Below are 21365 nucleotides of genomic sequence, written 5' to 3'. Positions count from 1 at the left end.
AATGTCTCCACTCGGGCCGGTGCGGGTCGATAGTTGGCAGTCCTAGGCACATGCTAAGGAGCCCGACAAATTGAGGCCATTCATTTCAACGGACCTCGCGAATTATTCACCACTAACTAAGGGTATTTTTATTTACGTGAGACATAACAGCGAAAGTCAAGATACATGGGCATGCCGGCCATACCTACTTTAGGATAACATTGTTATTTTACTTTTTAATTTATTATTCTAATTTGCTTTATCTCCTTAATTAATTTTCTTAGTTTTGCCCATTGGCCCTATAGTTTTAAAGGCAAAGAATGCCTTAAGGCAAAGGTCCACCTTTAACCTTTTGTTATATGCAAGAAAAAATTACAATATACACATGCATAGAGATGAATAACGTTGAAGGCAGAAATAGACAGTGCATTTTTTTATGTTTTCTGGATATTCTACCTGGCTAACGTAGAAAACAAGAAAACAGTACCAATATATAATATGAATTTTCTGAGATGATTTTTTCGGGCTCGGGACCTAATCTGTTAAACAAAAGCCTTTGTTTCTTTTAAGAGCGGTCTTCAGCACGTGCGAAAGCAGCCATGTCGTTTAAAAAGCAACTATCGTGATAGCATTAAGGTTCAAATTCATGTGACAGCTCATTCAGAGAACAATCAGGGTGGGTTTTTCTTTGGAGATAACATAACGTGTCATCTTCGAATGGGCTGTTTTATGAATTAGAACCATATAAATAGAATGGTAAAAAATACATTCAGTCTATTCAACACAAAGGACTGAATGGCGTTGGTTAGTCGAAGTATTTAGCAGATGGCGTGGCGCCAGCGCCAGCATAGCTTGCCCTGTCAATCCCTAGAATTGTCAAATTTTTGTTTTTTAATGGAATTTTATGCCCTAGCTCATTAAGCCAAATCTCAAAGAAAAAGGAACCACCACCAGGCGCCATCTATGCAAACCTTTGACAGTTGCCAACCCCATTACATAAGCCTCTTGTACCCCCTTCTCCCTACGCGTATCGAGCGGCTGCTGTCTCTGTCTGACAGTAACCTCTCGCTCCGACTGACGCACCGCCAACCAGCCATCCCAACGCTTACCAAGCCTTCGCCTCAAGCTACCAGTATAAGCGAAACTCTTTGACACGGTACGGGTACGACTGCGTATAGAAGAACACGTTTATATTGGTACTTTAGCGAATACTCGGTAAGTGATGTGGATAGTTAGTGACGTCCCAAACAAGACCCATTCATCGGTGTCTTCATAGCGTCATTGTAACACCGCCGCAGGGTTACCAGCGATGTACCGCACTTTAGATGTGGCATTGATTGTGCCGCCATCTATGGTGTAACTATTTAAGTGCCGTAAACTGAGGTTACTTTGAATCGCAGAGAAACATTGATCATTGAGTTTGAGAAATAGTAAGTTGATTTTCGAACCCTTACGCTTACGTAATGAAAGCGTTCTGAAACCAATTCCTTGTAGTTTATATATAGTAAAAAAATTCTGCTTTGCCTTAACCCCTCGTATGCTTAGACACGGATCCGTGCGTGTGAATTAAAATCTATTGTTTTAAACGCCAAGGTCACTTTTTAAATTATCAAATTTGAGAGGCCCCATATGAGGGGTTTTAACTGGTAGTTTAGTCATCCTTTTGTATATTTTTTAGGGATCCGTACCTAAAAAGGAAAACACGGAACCCTTATAGCATCACTTATGCGTCTGTTTGTCTGTCCGTCTGTCACAGACTATTTTCTCCGAAAGTACTGGACTAATAAAATTAAAATTTGGTACACATAGAATAGAATAGAATATATTTTATTTGTAGTAATTGTACATCGTCATATTCAAAAATTATACCCATACGTAAGTTTCTGACCCAAAGACGGGCATGTAACTGATTACTGATGTAACGTAAACAAATGAATTTTAAACATGGGGGCCACTTTTGGGGGGTAAATGAGAAAATTAAAAATAAAGATTTTAAAACTATATAGTGTTATATAGGTGGGTTTCAAATTTTGAAAAAAATATACTACATAGCTCTTTACCTATAGATCAAAGAAAAAGCTCTTAGAAATGTGCAGTCAAGCGTGAGTCTGACTTAAACTTATTGTTAAAAATTGTGTAATGTATGGAACCCTTGGAATGCGAGTCAGACTCGCACTTGGCCGGTTTTTTAAAGTTACATAGTATACAAATTAAAGGGGCTACAAGGTGCTATTTCCATAAAGATTGAATTTGAAATCAACCTTATCGACAACTGACAATGTGGTACCTTTTAATTGGAAACGTCACATTTAAATTCTAATACCTTTGACCTTTAGTATTCAACTGTATTATATGGATTAGGTGCCTGTCATTTCATTTAATTATCAGTAACTTATAGTGGGAGTTTGTTAATCAATAAATGGAGTTATAAAATAAATATACAGAATTGCTTATGAAGAGGTTAGTATTAGTGGTAGAATGGTGATAGTAAATTACTTAATATGTCTGTACTCACTAACATGACCATGAAATCTTTTTTGGTGTTATATTAGACTTTTGATATTATCCATAGGGAGCATTCAGAATCAGAATATTTGTGCCAATTTCAACCAAAAGGGTACTTATTGTCGGGTGTCAATAAGGCGCTATTTCCATATAGCTTCAATTCGAAAACAACCTTATCGATGAGCGACAATGTGGTACCTTTTGGTCCCATACGAACACGAATATTCGCAGGATTTGCAGGTACAAGAGTTTCCTTTTCTGTGACAAATGGTCAAAAATATGCATAGAAAAATAATCATCTGCTTTAAACGCCGAAAAAAAGTCGTAACACAGGAAATAAAATGCGTTTGTACGGGACAGCCCGTGGAATGCTTCAGAGGATGTTACAAAATAGTCTACAAAATGCATAAAAACTGAAACAATACCGGAACCTCTTAATTAATTTTTGAATATGTTTTTGCTGCTAAATTGTAACTGAGATTACTGGCAGGAAAATTCTTATTAGAATCAGATAAACATATTTGATGGTAAACAAATAATAACATGACTGCAAAATATGATTGATTGTGTCGAGTATAATTAAAGATGAAAGGGTATATAGCTCTGCAGAAATGTTTAGATTGTTTAGGTACATAAGTAGGTACATTACACAAAGCAATGCGACAGTAAGATCATATAACACCTACTACCTAATATAGTTTTAGCTCAACAAACAAAACACGAAGTAACAATAGAGCGTCGAATATATTGTGGAGAGGAGGCGAGCCGCGTCGCCGGCCGCGATCAGATGTTCCACCACACGACGATTTCCACAGCCGCGCTAGCAAATTACGCGTAAATACTGCGCATAATGCGCAAAACAACACGATACCCTCGCACTAACCTCTCAATTAAACCATAAAGCAAGTACGCAAACCACAGTGGACACTATTGACAATAATCCGATCGTACCAAAAGCCATTTCGTCTATTTCGGCACTCCACATACACAATCTTAGAAATTAAAGCTAGACTTACCCACTGTTTCCTGGGAACCTGTCTCGGCACGAATAGTCTGGATAACCACTGAAACAACGTTCTCACGACGTATAATGGTATAAAACTTCGATTACTCAATATTTTTAAAGAACTAAATTACAGCCATCCAAATGACGGCTTTTGACACTTGTGCACAATTGTTGCCATACTTAACTTAAGAATGCATTATATTAGCAGGGCAACATCATGAAAAAAAAACCATGACATTAAGGCCCCATACGCACGAGAGCTTAAAAAGCGTTGCGTGTTTGACGCAACCTTAAGTAAGAGCGAGAAAGAGATATCGCTTTCTCGCTCTTACTTATGGGTGCGTCCAACACGCAACGCTTTTTTTTAAGCTCTCGTGTTTATGGCCTAATGTGACATTACGACCTGAGATTACTACTTTGTAAATAGGCTATAAAATCCAAGAAAAAAATCCATCACATTACACATTTCAGTTCATTTAAGCTATTAAAATTATAAATAATTACATTGGTAGTCAAGTTTCGTCTTAGAACGCGAAAAAAAATTTAAACATGCATGGAACTACGAACCGGATGTACACTATGGTTGGAACTAAAAAATAATTTCATTCACTTCCGTTTCCGTCTCAAAGGTGTTTTTCAAAAATTTAAAGCTTCATGAATTGACTGCATAAAACGCCTAAGCGTCGTCCTGCCATTGGAGCAAAAAGCTGTTGCTTTCCATTCCATTCCTGAGTTCCATTCCATCCATTCATTTCACCGAGATTTCACAATTCACCCCGCCATTGCATTGTTCTATGCGCATCGGACGCCATTTTGATTAGACTTCAGCTTGGCGGTGTGTGCAGATCAACGGTGGGATTTTACAGTGAAAATACGTGTTATTTTAGTCATATAGTTTCTAATTTTGTGCTTTTCTAAGTGTTAAACAGGTAAGTCGTAAAATTGATTGTTTTTTCGCCGTATTAAAGTCTCGTCGCGGTACTGCGAACTATCTTTGCAATAGACGCCACTGACTCATTTCGTCAAATTATGTATGCGTTTCAGAACCTAAAATGCCGGGCGCCGGTACTTTCAAAATCTTCGTCGGGAATCTATCCGATAAAACCACGGACGCCGATCTCAGGCCGCTGTTCGAAAAGTTCGGTACGGTCGTAGAATGCGATATCGTCAGAAATTACGGTTTCGTGCATATGGAAAATGAGCAAACCGGGCGCGAAGCCATTCAGAACCTTAACGGCGAGCTAGTTCACGGACAGGCAATCAAAATAGAGGCGGCCAAGAGTCGCAAGGCCCCGACGACGCCGACCACTAAAATATTCGTTGGTAACTTGACGGACAAGACGCGCGCGCCCGAAGTTCGCGAGCTGTTTCAGAAGTTCGGCGCGGTGGTGGAATGCGATATTGTGCGTAACTACGGGTTCGTGCACCTGGACGCGACGGGCGACGTGAACGAGGCCATCAAAGAGCTGAACGGCATGATGGTGGACGGACAGCCGATGAAGGTGCAAATGTCGACGTCGCGCGTACGCCAGCGGCCCGGCATGGGCGACCCCGAGCAGTGCTACCGCTGCGGCCGCGGCGGCCACTGGTCCAAGGAGTGCCCCAAGGCGATGGGGCCGGACCGCAACGGTTACCGCGACCGCGCCTTCGGCCGCGACCCCTACCCGCCTCCGCCGCCACCGCCGTTCCTCCGCGATCGCATGATGGGAGGATTTGGGGTAACGCGCTCTCCTTCTCTTTGCCTTTCGAAACCGCCGGTAGCATTCGCCAATCCGATGCATCATGTAGGCCGAGCGTGGACGTTCTTTCCGCACGCGGTACCTAATAGTCCGGGCTGACTACCTTTTCGGGCTCAATGATGCTATAATCTTTTATTCGAACACTACTAGGCCTCTCCGAACCTAAAATTCTTAAATGCTTTATATTCACATCAACTGCACCCACATATTCTAACTTAGACTTGTTTTCAGGATCCCTATGATGGCTACTACGACCGCTCTCGCTTTGACTCGCCCCGGGACCTGTTTGAGCGTCGCTACCCCGTGGGAGGGTCTCGCGACATAGGGCTGGGCGCGTCCCGCGCGCGCGGTGACTTCGCGTCGCCGCCGCTGCGCCGCGAGCCGATGCCACCGATGCCGAGCCTCCCGCCGATGCGCTCCAGCATGGGATCTATGAGGTCGTCGTATGATGATATGTTCAGCCGAAGGAGCCCCCCGCGAGGACCACAAATGTCCCGCGGGTGAGAATATTGTATCGCTTTTCATTTTAAATTGTTGTTAAATTAAAGTTGTAGAAATACTTAATTTGTAGGAATAATCATGTAATATTTAATATCAGAGATAGTGTTTTGCCTTTGTTTATTTTCTCCCACATTGGCTACATACTACATAATAAAACACTACTAATACTATCATGCTGTACCTGTTGTGTGACAGGCGTGATGTTGTAATGCCAATGTACGATCACCATTTGAATGGCACAATCCTAGTTTCAGGTCATTGTTTATTAACAATTGTATTCTTTATGTTACAGGATGTACGAGGACTTTAGCCGTGACACATTTGATGACAGAAGGTAATAATATATCCCTTTTGGAACACTTGACAGTCAAGTGTCTGCATCATTCACATCTTTCAATTTTTATAGAAAAAAAGAAAGAGAGTACCGAGTTCTGAATAGACATCTCATCTAGTAGGTGCTGGCTAGTTACTCATTACTCAATACCAAAGATAGATATAACTCCGTAACAGATGGATACAGTCTAAGGAAAAAACGTGCCTCGAAAATCAAGAAAATTTGATTCTCGATCAGAGGGCGCTACTAGCTTTGGCCTACTGTCGTATAGATGGCGTTGACGGTTTGTTTTCTATTTAACAATTTTAACGCATATCAGTGAAAGAACATGGGTCAAAATCATAAAAATAATTAATGCAAATAAAAAAAAAACATTTATCCATATTTAAATACATTTTATCGTATTTTTATAAATCATTTTTAGTTTTAAAGTGTGTCGATAGATGGCAGTGAATTTACTGTGGTTACAAAATTTACTATGACAGTACCGCTCTATCTTATTATATCCTCTTTGCTCAATACCAACCTCAACCTCAGCCAGTCCAGCTCAGCAACATGCAGACGTACTAAACACACTGACACAGCTATACAGATCTTGCTCTACATATATTCTAATATCTTTATTTTTTCAGGCCTGGAATGCGTGGACCATCTCCGTCTAGAAGATACGCGCCCTACTAAGAACACCCCATAAATTAGGACGTGAACAGTCTGTCCACTCCGTCGTCAAGGAATTTGACTGTCCAGCAGAAGGATTTTTATAGACTATTATAATTATGGTTAAGTAAGAGTGAATGACAAAGCTATTTGTATAGCTGTGACTGAACGAATGTGTTAATGCTAGGAATTGTGACGGTATGTACATAAAGCGGAATAAATATAAATTTAAGTACATACATTCCCGAGTTTAATTTTACAGTTTTACTTTATATAAAATCTATACTAAAACAGACCTAAAATACAAGTTTCATTCATACTAACAAATAATACAAGGTCCAGGAAGTACTTAACTATGTACTGAAACTCTTATTTTATTAGATAATAAGTGTTATAAAACCGGCCAATTGCGAGTCGAACTCGCGCACGAAGGGTCCCGTACCATTACGGAAAAAAACAGCAAAAAAATCACGTTTATTGTATGGGCCTGGTGACAGACAGACAGACGGAGTCTTAGTAATAGGGTCCCGTTTTTACCTATCAAAATTTTCTGCCCATCACGCAGGCAGCGATCCTGCGCTGGGTTGCTATGGCCTATGGCCAATCTTTATCTCTAGGTCTGGGAATATAAATATTTATTTAACAAATTGGCACTATCGTTTCTTGATTGGCTAATTGAGTTTTAATATAATTAACTATCAGTGATGACTGCGCAAGAACACATTCAAGCTGTCTCCACATTAGTGTACAATGTAATTAGTGATATTGGGTCATAGCAGTGGGACCACGGTTAATTAGAGCGAAGTTTAGACTAGCAAGAACTTGCATGTAATTTACGTTACATTGCTGGCTACTAAGGTTAATTGCATTCAAAATGTTCATCAGATACCGCCATGTAATGAGAATTGCATGCAAGTTCTTGCTAGTCTAAACCTCGCTTTATAAACTGGGATGTCTGGCTCATTAACATAGCTAAGTGAAACAGTAAATTATTTTTGAGTAGTTATTAAGTACATAGCGACAGTAGATAAATCGCCAAAAAAATTTGGCACAGCTCAGCTCATCGGTCTTGCGAAAAAATGTCTCGTGCAGCTGTTGGCGTCGCGTCGCCGGGTGACGCGTGGCGCCCTCTAGCTTACGGAATGAATGATTGCAACTTACATTACCTCATCAGATGACACTAGTAGTAAATGTAAAAGTAGCATGTTCTTAATGGAAAATGCTTCATTGTGGTAAGTTTTTCCGAAACAAAATCATATTCGTTACAAGCCTTAATCGCAGACTAAAATAATAGTTTTCACCTCAGCAGCTCGAACAAGCCTAAGCCTAAGTGCGACTTTCCTCATTCCAGGGAGTGAAGAAAGTGCGACTCCTCACTCCAGGGAGTGAAACAAAGTAGCTTTTTAATTTAGTGAAGGCCATGAACTGCCACTTCATACTTTTATTACTTTTTTTTTGTCTGTATTATTGTGTAATTCGAAATACATTTTACCCTTAATATGTTCTCACTACTGAGGTAAAAAATTATGTATGCAACACCCCAGGTAGCAAAATGACGTAATAATGACGGCATTATTACGTCATTATGACGTCATTTGACGTCATTTTGCTACCTGGGACGAGAGCAAACTTATTTTACATCTCGTGTTTTTGAGTCCCTCGCTACGCTCAAGAATCTTTCGCTTTCTCGGGACTCAAAATAAACACTCGCAAGAAAAACCAACTTTCCTCTCTTGTTGCACAAATAACTATTTCACTAATAAATGTCTGATTTATAGTTTCTGAAAGGATTGTCTCATTTCAAACAGACAGAAAGAATCAAAGTAGTACTAGCACCTAAAATAATAAAATAAAAGGAAGAGTAGGTTTTTTTTGTTCTTAGTTACTGACAATTTGGTCTGACCAACTATAGTTAGCTAGCTGCTCCTCTAACAAGCCTAATTTCGATTAGGTTGCAATATTAGGGTCATTGCGCTAGTTTCGTCCACTTGACGGATTAGCAAATAATATATTTCATTATTAATTAGCGTCGCGAAAATATATTTTTTATGTAGATAGAAATAATGTTTAGTTAGACATTAAGGATTGCAATAAGTCCAAATTTGTGCAGCAATGTCATGCACAGGTTCTATTCTTACCCATACCACAGATTACATAATAGTTCTTACGAGCAAATACTGATCTCTCAAGGAAAACGCATATATAGCTGGTCAAACCAAATTGTCAGTAAATAAGAACAAAAAAAATTTATCATCCTTTTCTTTTGGGTGCTAGAACTAGTGTCAGACAAAGATAGTATAATTCTCTCTGTCTATGTTTGAAATGAGACAGTCCTTTACAAACTACTGTTTGGAATGGATGAGTAGTTTTTTTGTTCTTATTTACTGATAATTTGGTTTGACCAGCTATATTTGCGTATAGCTGGCTTTTGTATTTGTACCGCCGGCGGGACGAGATTCGTAGACATAAATCCGAGCTCACGCGGAGAGTTCCATAGGCCTGCCGATACCACTTTTTTATTCCAAATACATGTAAAAGGGTGAATCAACTATTTCTTGTTGTTATTGTGTCCCGTCAGCCAGGGGACAATTAACGATCCACAAACGTGCTTATTAGTGGTAGCTCATTGGAAAGGCCTTTTATTTACCACAAAAATGCATGTTTGGTTATTTTAATTACCATAAAATTGGGGTTGTAAGTGTGACCCAGGAGAACGTAACCAGCAACGAGTGACAAGAAAAAGTGAATTCACCCAAAATTATAATTTTCTTTATGTAACTGGTCGTTCTTCATTGTCATTTATGGCTGGACATGCGCGGTTCAGTAATAACTGCCAGTCCTCCTGCTCCACCAGAGAGTGAAGTAGCTGGTCGCTGCACTAGCAGAGTAGGTACCTAGCTCAGCTCACAAAGCGCCTTGTTTGGCTAAAGTAAGGTTGGTTTGTCACCTGTGGTCACCTGTCCAATTTCTTTGTCCAATGTGCATTGCGTCTCACTCTCTCACTAAGCAAAATGTGAGGTGCAAATACACATTAGACAAAGAAAGTGAACCGGTGTAATGTCTAACTAAAGCAGGCGAGTCTGGGTCGAAAGTAGATTAGTTTAAATTTTGAAGTCAAGTATTGTTGTGTAGTTGCAATTGAATATGTGCAAAAGTTCAGCATGATGATGGAAATACAGGTGACGACAACGCACGCCGTGGAAAAAATGAAAGTATTTTTACGTTAGCACGGATCTAGAGATAGTGCATACGGGGCTTTATTCTAGCCTTTCTGTAACCTATTAGGTAGTCATAAAAAAACAGAATAAGTCCATTAATATTTTATTCGTAACTTAACTATTTAACCGCTATATTTACAACAATGTACACGCGCATATGCGCCAGTAAATGCTACGCTGGCGCTTGGTTTCACAACATACTTTCGTAATTATATATTATTCTTTTAATTTACATTTTTATTATTGTTTGTTCAGAATGGCAAAGGCACTTCGGCACCAAGAGTGCATAAAGTTTTGAATTATAACAATTTAACCACCAAAGGTTCCTGTAAAATAAGACAAAATAGGTCTCTAACGATGGCTCAGCTTCGTAGTACTCAGTTCGTATGAGCTGCTTCACAGAACTTCATGTAGATATCAGACGGCAGCGGCCAAGTAATTCATTATAATATAGCAAGTTTTTACACTTGGGTATACTAGGAGCACAAAACATTTAGTGCAAACATAAGGCATACCTCGCTTTCTTGAAAGCAAGAAGGATCTGAAGGAATCGATATCAGGACACTGTTGTACAGTCGCCATCAGATATATCGGAGCGGCCAAGGTGCTCAAAAATATCTGAACACGCACTTAACGCCTTGACAATAGAAGCGTGTTCAGATATTTGTTAGAGCCTCGGCCGCTCCGATATATCTGATGGCGACTGTACCTACTGTTCCAAACTGTTTGACACATTATATTTCATTGCATAAAAAATAGTAAGCATTTTGCATTTAAAAGAGAACCATTGGGACTTATAGCCCTTAAGTTCAGCTTAATGACTCTCGGTTTCGTAACATTTTAAATCAAATGCAACTGTATGTTTATCACAATTTATCTTCAACGGTAAAACTTTTTTCAACCAAGCGCTTCGCGACGGACTATAATATGTTAATACTACACATGGCGAAGGCATCTCTTAAGACACTGCACATTATCAAGTCTTTAATACTTCACATTATATTAGTCTTTTTCATCAGTTTGTTCATTTTAAGTACAATTGATTAGTCTGAAGGATCCCTCTCGGTTGTTTCTGTATTTTAGCTATCAAATGATTTGTCTGCATAAAATATATGGATGCCATAAATTTATTACGTATACTTATTACAAAAAGACCAATCAAATTAGATTTTATCAAAGAATTAATTTCCAGCAAGTTGGAAATCGTTTTGATACCTTCATTTGGTCCTAAATGTACACACACTTGGGATTGCTCAAACTCGAATTACATGCATTTAGGACCAAATACCGGTGTTTCTCACAGACTGCCTTTCCCTGGGGATATTTTCGTAAAATATTTGTGATTTCAGTGTAGCATATACATTTTTTGTGTGGCTGTCTGTTGCCTTGGCGAAGCGTGACGTAGCTTGGTTATGTTCTTCCAGAATTCGGTTCATATTATCTATGATTTGTTTATTAATTATTTGTGAGTTTTTCTCGTTCAGCTTGGCTTGCTCTCAGACTAGGTATAAGACAGGCAGGCAAACTTATCATAGAAAATATGTTGACAACTTGCCACCAGTATTTGTTAAATAATTAAGATGATATAATCACAGAATATTAATTATAATTAAAAAAAACAGCAAAGTAGGGCAATATCTGACTCAAATTTCATCCAAAATTACGTGCAACCTCGAGAGGAATCCTTAAAATAAAACGTTGCTAAGGCATTTTCAAAAAATAATGAGGTATTTGTACAACATATTTCGTATTGGAGACATAGTTATTGTCAAAAATATCACAATTTCATTACGTCCCGCCTCAAAAACATATTACGAATAGAAACTTAAACGTGAGTATTGCTGAGCTGCCGACACTATACAGACTTTATTCAGAAACGAACATTTAATGCTAATATCATACCAGTTAAATGTAGCCATTTAGCTCAACTTTAAAGCGAGTGTTAGGTATGATACTAAATATACTGATATATCAACTGTACGTTTCAGAATGTGATCGAGAGACGTGTATACGACCAATGGCTTGATAGTGGCCAACACGAGATCAGGGGTTTACCTGATTCACAGTCTTGAACTATCGCTAACTCGATCGTATAGCACGCCAATATAACCACAGAATAAATTATACAATATACTATTTACAATGTCTATAACAGGTCCATGCAGTTAATTACATATTGAAATTAGTGACCGGTGTCATAGAGTGGACGTTTTGTATAATTTGTTCTGTGGTATCGCTTACAATAACGGAAGACAACGAATTCGCATCATTTTTCCTTCGTGGATAACTAAGACTCCATTACATTATCGTCGATACCATAAAATATTATATACATTTAGATAAGAAACACGCGGTCTCTTTTCGGTTTTCTATAGCGTAAAAGAGACGGTATCGGCGAGAACGCAACAGGTAATAAAACCAAACTAAATACGGAACTACATCCAGTCGTATGTACAGAGATTCTGGCTCGACGCTCCAGTCACTGGTATAAGAGCCGCTTCAAACTTAACAATACTGAGATTAAAGACGGTGGTCAGTTCGGCGACGCGAATTAAAAATAAATAGAACTGAGGAACTCAACACGTAACACGACACAGTCAGATGACACTAACGGTCACTTCGGGGCGTCTCTCGTAAAGTCTGCGTTCACAATCACACGAGTTTAACGTCACAGTCCGCGTGGAATTTCGCGAGTGTTTTCTTGACGCGGAGCGCCGTGAGCCGCACGGGCGGGTTGTGATGCCAGCACTCCGCCATCAGCGCCGCCAGAGCGCCCAGGGCCGGGGTCCTCGCCCAGCGGGAGGGGAGGGGGGGGCGCATGCCCTTGGCCACCACGACCGCGTGCATGTCGTCGAAGCTGGGGTCCGAGGGCACCACGTCGTGGTACGGCAGCGCGTAGGGCTCCACCTGCTGCGCCCTGTCGCCCGCCGCACACCGCCTGCACATCTCCCACAGGACTAACCCTAGCGAGTACATGTCGGCCATTTTGAACGCCTCGAAATCTGTCACCTGTAAAGTCTCGGCGAGCACCTCCGGCGCCATGTACCGTCTCGTGCCGACGCGGGTGTTGGGCGCGATGTCGACCTCGTCGCGCTCGGCGACGAAGCGGACCGCGAGGCCGAAGTCCGCGATGGCGCACTGGCCGTTGCGCTTCACGAGGATGTTCTTGGACTTGATGTCGCGGTGCGCGATCGCCGGCTTGCCCTTGGTGCCGAAGATGTCCATGTGTAGGTGCGCCAGGCCGGAGACGACGCTGTAGGCCATCGCGAGGAGCGCCGGCGGGTCGAGCACCGCCGTCTGGAGGTAGTCGTGCAGCGAGCCGCGCTCGTGGTAGTCAGTTATGAGCAGCATCTGAGTCCAGGAGCCGGTCCCTTTAATGTCCGCGGCGATGAAGCCGAGGATGTTCTCGTGGCGCATCAGCACGGTTTGATATATTTCGGTCTCCCGAAACCAGGAGGCCTCCTCCGTGGTGAAGAAGACCTTGACGGCGACGCGCTCGCCGCGCCAGCGCGCGAGCCACACCTCGCCGTAGCGGCCCTTGCCGATGGACTCGACCATCTGGATCTGCTTGGCGACGGTGCGCTGCACGAGCAGCGGCAGGCCGGAGCCGGAGCCGGAGCTGATCTCTGCGGCGGCGGGGTGGGGGTGTGGGTGGGGCGGGGAGGGCGGGCGCTTGCCGGCGCGGCGGCGGCGGCGGCACAGCAGCAGCGCGGCGGCGAGGAAGGCGACGAGCGCGACGCCGAGCGCGGCCGCCACCAGCAGCGAGGGCTGCGGCCCCCCGCCCGCATCCCCCGCCGGCTCCAGCCCGGGCGGCTCCGTGTCCGAGAGGTAGGTGGGCAGCCGCGGCTGCAGCCGCCTGTTGCACAGATCGCTCTCGTTGCAGCACTCGATCACCTTCGGGTGCCTGTGCGGCACTTGGGAGCTTTTACACTGGAAATAAAAAAAGCCGTCGATTAGTACGCCCGTGCGACGCGGTCGGTCCGAGTACGGTTGCATATGCTAGTACCTCATCTCTGTAGGCATAGGTTATTTAACAAGAATATGAAAATCTATACAAAACGGCGTGTCGTAGGTACTTTGTTGGGAAGCCCGGAAATTCTCCTCCGGATGGATATTGTATTTTTTGATAAAAATGACGGACTAAAACCTTATTAAGACGCAGTGTGTCCACGCGTAATATATATCTTCGGGCGTGTTACACAATCTTATCGTTATCGGCGTAGCTAGGTTGTTTGTGATTAAAGTGTGTGCACAGTTTTATACACCAGCCGTGTAAACGTCAGTCTGGCTATGTCCCAGTTACGTCTTGCAATATCAACAAATGTATGTAATTTTACGTCGCAGAGGAAGTTTTGATGAGAAGACTAATATTTATACAGGTTACAAAAGTACGAAGTCGGGAATATCGTGAGCGCTACACTTATCGTCATGTTATTAAAAATACCTGTTAAAGGCAACATTACAACAAGTTTATGACATTACTACAATGAAATCCCGTCACTAAAAATAACTACAATGCTTCACTCTCTCTGAAACATAGCACGTATACATGGCAGATGACGATCAATTTCATTCTGCTAGATGTGATAAAAAAGGGTTCATATTAGCACTAATTCGGGATCTTTAAGGCGTGGGAGATGGGTTTCAGTTCGATCCGGCTTGGACCCTGCAAAATTTGGTGGCAGTGGTAGTTATTGCATCAATTCTCGACGAACTCAACATCAAAACGAAGCTCTCCACTCGCACCCAACGCGTACTTAGTTTCTTCGGCCATCTGAGCAGAACAGGACCAGACAGTAGAGAACCTCATGGTCACTGGTCGCATAGCAAAGGAGGGTAAGGATGGAAGTATGGCCACACGTTGGGTGGACAGAATAACGTCAGACAATAAAGCACACTTGGTGGTATACTCACTTGCATGAACCCCGACTCGTCGGGCGGCAGGCAGCCGGCGGTGCGCTCGAGCTCGACCAGCCCGGCCTCCGTCTCCACCTCCTCAACGGTGGCGAAGCAGTAGCCGTTGACCTGGGTGGTGCACGTGCCGTTGTTGGAGCCGTCCGGGCACGCGCTCGCGCCCGCGCACTCGCAGACTATGCCCCGGCCTGGAATAACAAAAGAAAAACGTGAGCAACACGTCGAACGAATTGCATTGGGTAATATTTTTGTTCTGGAATATCAATAGTATCTACATATGTTAAGTATGCAGGCATGATATTGAAAATCGTAAATTACTAAACCGTGGTTGAAACACCGCATATTAAGTGATGGCTATAGTTAACGTCATAGATAAGCTTGAATGTATGAAAAATAACTAAGTAGGTACATTTCTATTTGTAATATCAAAGATCTATTTTACAAAGTAACATTAAAACACAATACAGAAATACAATGTCAAAAATTATACAAATGTTAATAACTACCTAAAGTTTGTAATATTGTATACTTAAGATCCCCTGATTTCCATTTAGTTATTATATTTTTCTCATTCTATTTTCTCTATTAAATATTATAAAAATCAACATAAATAAGTAAACATTCTTATTTATTATCTCATACGATACGACGCAATACAAAGGTTATCTGTAATTTGGCAACCGGACGTTTCTGAATTGGGGATAACCCAGAAACTGGCACAACTATCCACATAATCGGTTTTCAGAATTCTAACACGGTAAACAGCAGTTTAACAGAGGAAACATTAGATTTAGGGATAGGGATCCTTATAGGGATAAGTTCGCCTTGTACATTGTATATATGTATTTTGTTTTTATTGTGTTTGTAATCTGTCTTTATGTACAATAAAGTGTTTACATACATACATTTCCACAACAGTTACCGCCACTGTTAGACCTACGATGAACCGATTATGTACTGTCGCGATCACTTTATTTCTAAGGAGTTAAAATAGTGCATTCACCGATATTTTAAAAACTATACATTGTAGTATTTGTAGGTACCGTCACGGACTTTAATTGTTGAGCCATTCAGGGTTCACTTTACATTGCACATTTCATACCGTTAGTATTGACAACCAAATTAGCTTAAACCCTAAATGGATAAACAATTAAATTCTGTGACCGTACCTAGTACTACAAACACTGTATCGGTAAAATATACGGACTCTATAGGTATATCAACTATTTTGCTAATCGAAACTTGTTTACCTGCTATCTGCTCGACTTTAGAATAGGGTTTACAGACAAACTGCATCAAATTATACTCTCTGTTTACGTGCGGATTATATAATATATTAGTGTAAGGTGTACGCAAAAAAACGCAAATCGATGTACAGTTTAGCCGTTTGCCACACGCATACTAGCTCAAAACAAAAATTTTGACCCGCAGTTCCTAAAAAAAATCCTTTAGGAAATTCAAAAATTATAGGAAAAAAATTGACAGCACCCCTCCCAAGGGTTTTTTTTAAGAACTGCGGGTTAAAAATTTTGTTTTGACCTCCAGTATGCGTGTGCCAAATGGCTAAACTGTACATCGATTGGCGGTTTATCTTCGAAATTGGGCTGCTCGTACGGATTCCACTAGAACCATTAGTTTGCACCTGCAATTAATTCAGCATGACATTCACGCTCTCGCGTCAGCGTCACATCCGCGAGCGCATTCAATGTAATCACAGTCGACTATAATAAAGCGACGAGATAATCGCGGACTATCAACCGCGATTATTTCTTAATAACACATCTAGAACCTACTAAGAGAGCATGATGTACTCGTATTCTCAGGTAATTACTGGTTACAGTACCTACATTACGTAAAATTATTCCTTAAACAAAAATTTAAAACACCTGCGTTGTATAATTGCCATTATTAGGGTTTGTTAAAGACAATATTATTTTCAACTGCGAACCGTTAAATTATATTCATATGTATTAAGCAGTCCCTTTTGCACACATAATCACATATGTTTTACGTCAGTCATTCAGTAACTGAAGAGGACTCTCGTTGACCGAAAAGCACATGATTTCAGCTCTGGCGAGTTGGCGACTGCTCCGAAGCATCAAGGCAAGTAAATCATGTGAAATTAAATTTTAAAACAAACTGCAAACAAGCTACAGCCACTGTCAACGTGACACAGTGTGTTAAAAACCCTCATTAACAATTATTTTTAATATTTCTTTACCTATCCCGGGTCAACTGACATCTGATAACATAAAAACTAGAAAGCTTTGGCAAGCCGGAGTTCTTGTGAGCTACTTACAACGATTAGAACTATGCATTTTTCAAATAAAAACTGAATGAGACAAAATGAGGGAATTTTAACACACTGTGCGTGGAAGACTAGTAATTAACTAATTCTGATTATATAGCATTACAACACTGTGTGAGCGTGCCAAGTCGACACATCTGTGAACTGAACAGGATAGCTTGAGGAACACCAGCTATTCATACTCGATAAAAACTAATCGAGAGAATGAATGTGCGGTTTAAGAGGAATTTCCTCCCGCGTACGCTTCGGCTGTGGAATGAGCTCCCTGCCGAGGTTTTCCCGAGGGGCTACAGTATGGGGTTCTTCAAAAAAGGAGTGTACAGGTTTTTAAAGGGTCGGCAACGCGCATGTAATATCTCTGGTGTTGCAGGCGTCCATAGGCTACGGTGACTGCTTACCATCAGGCGGGCCGTATGCTTGTTTGCCACCGTCGTGGTATTAAAAAAAAATGAAGAAGAAATGGAAGAAACAGGAAATTCGGAGGCTGGGCTCAGGTCAGGGATACCTTTGGTGATTGATTGGTCCTGAAAAATTCAACTTTGCTCTAAGAACATGAACGTTCCCCGCTTTAACAAAATGGCGTTGGAGTACCTAATCTAATCGCTTACATACATACAACATACAACACACACTGTTCATAATTATTTGCAAGACAGCTTTGAGATTACTGTACTCGTATACACAGAAATATAATGTAGGTAACTTTCATGTTACAATTTTATTTGTTTACGAAAACACCAGGATTTACACCGTATAAATTAGTAGCCTACTCTGAATGGGACTATGAAACTTTTGCTCCTAAAATCTCATATATTTTGCAATGATTGGTTTATCATTATTCTTTTTTTTTATGAAATAGGAGGCAAACGAGCAGACGGATCATCTGATGGTAAGCGATTACCGCCGCCCATGGACACCCAAAACACCAGAGGGGGTTGTAAGTGCGTTGCCGGCCTTTAAGATGGGAGTACGCTCTTCATTAGCGCGCTATTCAGCTTGCTTTGGCCCAAAAAAGAAAGGAATAGGACGGTATTGGAAAACGTACCATGTTGATGCTAGATTTTTCTCTTACGGAGACCAGGAAACTACATCGCTGATCAGTGAATGAAAAATCAATTAGCGGAGCTGCAATTAAGATCGGTTATTGGCGCGACAGGTCGTGGCGATCACAGTAATTACAACAAGCGATATTATGCAAATAAACAAGGGCCGATTAGCGCGCCCTGCCAATCTCGATCCAGATATCGGGCAATTATGCTATCAATAGTGATTTCCTAATCAACTGGAATGGACTTCATTAGGAGTTATGGCGAGTGAACGTGGCTTTGAGGGCGATATGTTAGCGCGCAAAAGCTACAGTTGCACAGATCTCTCGAACAGCTTGTATGGCAAATCGAAACAAATTACATTTCGTCAATTATTAAGATATAATCTTGATACACGTTGGTAGATAGTCCAGTGTTACATCAGGCAGAAAGGAAGGAGGGCAAATACTTTTATTAGGGTCCCGTACCCAAAGGGTAAAACCGTGACCCTATTACTAAAACTCCGCTGTCCGTCTATCCGTCTGTTTGTCACCAGGCTGTATCTCATGAACCGTGATAGCCAGACAGTTGAAATTTTCACAGATGATGTATTTCTGTTGCCGCTACAACAATAAATACTAAAAAGTACGGAACCCTCGGTGGGCGAGTTCGACTCGCACTTGTCCGGTTTTTTTACAAAGTGTCTTTACTGTGGCATATGCAGATCTGTTTCAAGATCCATTCCGAGCTGAACCTCAGCTTGGTTACCAAAGGATAGAGAAATCTGGACAGATTGATGTTGACTGATTTAATCTTTCTCAAGGTAGAAACTATATTTCTGACAAATTTCTGTTGGACACAACAGGTTGCAGGTGAAGCATCAACAGGTAAAATTTCATCATTCCTTTCACATTTATACAACAAAAATCTCAATGTTAATAAAATACAAGATACATCCAGATTAATCATCCATAAATGTCTAACATAAGTAATAGAACGCCATTAAAAATGGAATACGTATAAATGCGAGTATAGGGATGGCGACGAAGCCCATCTGCCAAGGGCCCGTGTAAAGAATGGTTGTTTTTTGGCGCGGGCAACAGGTAGGCCCGGCCACCTCGAGATTCGACCGATACACGATACAGCCCCGTAAAAACAACAATAGGAATATTTCTATAGCGTTCGGTGAAATTCAATTTAAATTGAATATATTGGCCATTATATTGGAATGTGGGCAGTTTAATGCACTTAAGATATTGGTATTAAAGGTATCTTGAAAAGTGTTATTTAGATTATGTAAACACGGATGTAGTCATGACAGATGTACTAATTGCTAAGAAGGAGCTCATGTGTTGCAGCATACCACTAGATCAGTGAACAGGATGTAAGTGTCCATAAGACTATGATAATTATGAAAATAACTTGCAAGGTATGGGTGACACATAAACCGGAGTAATGAATGTTATTTGCGGAATGAATTAAAGTTCGCCTTTACCGAGAAATGAAAAAAACAAACGAGGAAATGACGAGTCGTCCAACATTGCAGACATTGCAGTTGTAGCAAAACACATGAAACAAACACAACACTGATTGTGGCGATGCAGTAACGTATAAAAACAGGTCGCATTATAAGTACATGGGAAGTTAGTCCGATTGGAACGTTGCACAGGATCCCTCGCGGTCGTGACTCGAGCAGGGCTAGATTCATGATCTAGTCTAGGTGTCGGACGAAGGCGTCGCACTTACTTAGCCTCATGTCGTCGACGAGTGGAGGCGAGCCCGGCCCCGAGTCCGCGCTATCATTTAAATATAGCCCGGGACGCCGCCGTCTGTCGCCGGCTTTATTTTTACACCACCAAGTTTATAGTCAGTCACAACACACGCCGTCTCACGGGAGTGGCGAACTTCGCGACACAATCTAACGAAACGCGCGTCTCGCTCGTTCGGCGGGCGCGGCACGAATGACGGGAGGGCCGGTCCGCTCGGCCGGAGAGCCCCGCGTCCCGCGCGTGCACTATGCAAGTATGCACCCCTGCACAGCACAGCCTCTACGCTACGTCTCCACCCACGGCATGAGTACGGAGACTACGGAGATAAAGCGACCCAGTCGCCCGGCCACAATCCATGTCAGGCATCACTGATCCGCGCGAGTGCATGCGATTCATTGACGCCGTCGAGATAACGCATTCTGTTTAGATCACTTAAGATACCGCGATAGATGAGCGTCGAGCTTGTTTATTAAATGCGACCGTTCTACGAGATCTCGTCGCGACGCCGAATTTTATCAGCCCACTGAATTTGAAACGGGTTATCGAGCAACACAATTAACTCTTTGTCGAGACAAAGAGGAGATTATACTGGTAGCAGTAAAAGTACACATAACTCATTTATAATTAGGCAAAACAAGTCAATTTTTAGATAAGACAATTAGAAGAGTAAATGTATGTATCCAGTATCCACTAATTAAATATAATGAACTATTTTACAAAAAGCATTTTATTCGGCAGGCTGTTAAGAGTGTAATAAACTCAATTAAAATTCTGACGGAAGACATAAAGTCGGTAACGTTTTCAGTATATAAATATATTTTCGAACTTGGATTTCTTTACGCGCGTTTTGAAGTCGCATCCCACATGTTATCATGTCAACTGTCGATATAACCTTATGGTTCTTGGTTAATCACGATCCACGAGGTTGTTAATCGCAACAGCGATAGCCGTTCGACATGTTGTTAATGTTATAATGACTTATTTGAGCTTGTTCGTTTCCGTCGAAGCTGTAGAGAGTTTGACTAGTCACAAAGCCAACGAATAATTTCTGCATAGGCCAGCCAGATGAGATATAACCATCGACTATGAATAGATATTACGTATCGTGGGGTCATGCCATACTAGAGCACAGCCACCTCTTACCGCCGAGTACAAAATGCTTCGTCAATAGTCTTGCTTTTGCGTGGAGAACTGGTTGCCCTGTAAGGCGTTGGTTGACGCAGATATGGTTCGATCATGTCTCAGAGATGCATGACTTGCATTGCATGGCTTCTTCGAACGAAAAACGTCCACAAACTTAAAACCTGAAAGTCTATTAAGACATTGTTCTCTCGAAGGTGTTCACGAATTACAAAAGCGCACTCACGACCATCTGTTGCACGTGGGATGTCTTGGCCCGATCCTCGACCA

At 41.6% G+C, this 21365-nt stretch overlaps 3 protein-coding genes across 8 annotated transcripts in view; 1 reads left to right on the top strand and 2 right to left on the bottom strand.

Moving 5' to 3' along the window:
• Nucleotides 1-3664, bottom strand: part of LOC134746816 (stress-activated protein kinase JNK) — a 195585-nt gene extending 191921 nt beyond the window's left edge. For all 3 annotated transcript variants that reach the window (XM_063681379.1, XM_063681376.1, XM_063681377.1), the window contains exon 1: nt 3501-3664. The gene's annotated coding sequence lies outside the window, so the exon portion shown is untranslated. The remainder of the gene's footprint in view (nt 1-3500) is intronic.
• A 595-nt stretch (nt 3665-4259) lies between these two features.
• On the top strand, nt 4260-6958 carry LOC134746760 (RNA-binding protein lark). 3 transcript variants are annotated; one of them, XM_063681290.1, is made up of 5 exons: nt 4260-4419; nt 4535-5208; nt 5461-5666; nt 6023-6064; nt 6697-6958. In XM_063681290.1, the coding sequence occupies exons 2-5, from the start codon at nt 4543-4545 to the stop codon at nt 6743-6745; spliced, it is 963 nt and encodes a 320-aa protein (XP_063537360.1). In that variant the 5' UTR covers nt 4260-4419; nt 4535-4542; the 3' UTR covers nt 6746-6958. The 3 variants fall into 3 exon arrangements, with proteins under 3 accessions (XP_063537360.1, XP_063537359.1, XP_063537358.1); XM_063681289.1 differs by having other exon boundaries at nt 5461-5669; XM_063681288.1 differs by having other exon boundaries at nt 5461-5729.
• A 4623-nt stretch (nt 6959-11581) lies between these two features.
• Nucleotides 11582-21365, bottom strand: part of LOC134746802 (bone morphogenetic protein receptor type-1B) — a 97690-nt gene continuing 87906 nt past the window's right edge. Inside the window, exons 1-3 of one of the 2 annotated variants that reach the window (XM_063681353.1) lie at nt 19933-20184; nt 14854-15041; nt 11582-13869 (exon numbers count right to left, since the gene is read on the bottom strand). In XM_063681353.1, the coding sequence (XP_063537423.1) occupies nt 12592-13869; nt 14854-15041; nt 19933-19942 (1476 nt within the window). In that variant the 5' untranslated portion in view covers nt 19943-20184 and the 3' untranslated portion in view covers nt 11582-12591. Of the gene's footprint in view, nt 13870-14853; nt 15042-19932; nt 20185-21365 lie in introns of those variants that run through there. The other variant, XM_063681354.1, reaches the window with a different exon arrangement.

This window comes from Cydia strobilella, chromosome 13, assembly GCF_947568885.1.
Source record: "Cydia strobilella chromosome 13, ilCydStro3.1, whole genome shotgun sequence".
Taxonomy (NCBI): Eukaryota; Metazoa; Arthropoda; class Insecta; order Lepidoptera; family Tortricidae; genus Cydia; species Cydia strobilella.
Note: the sequence above shows the minus strand (reverse complement) of the source record. Positions and strands in the feature narration are given on the sequence as shown.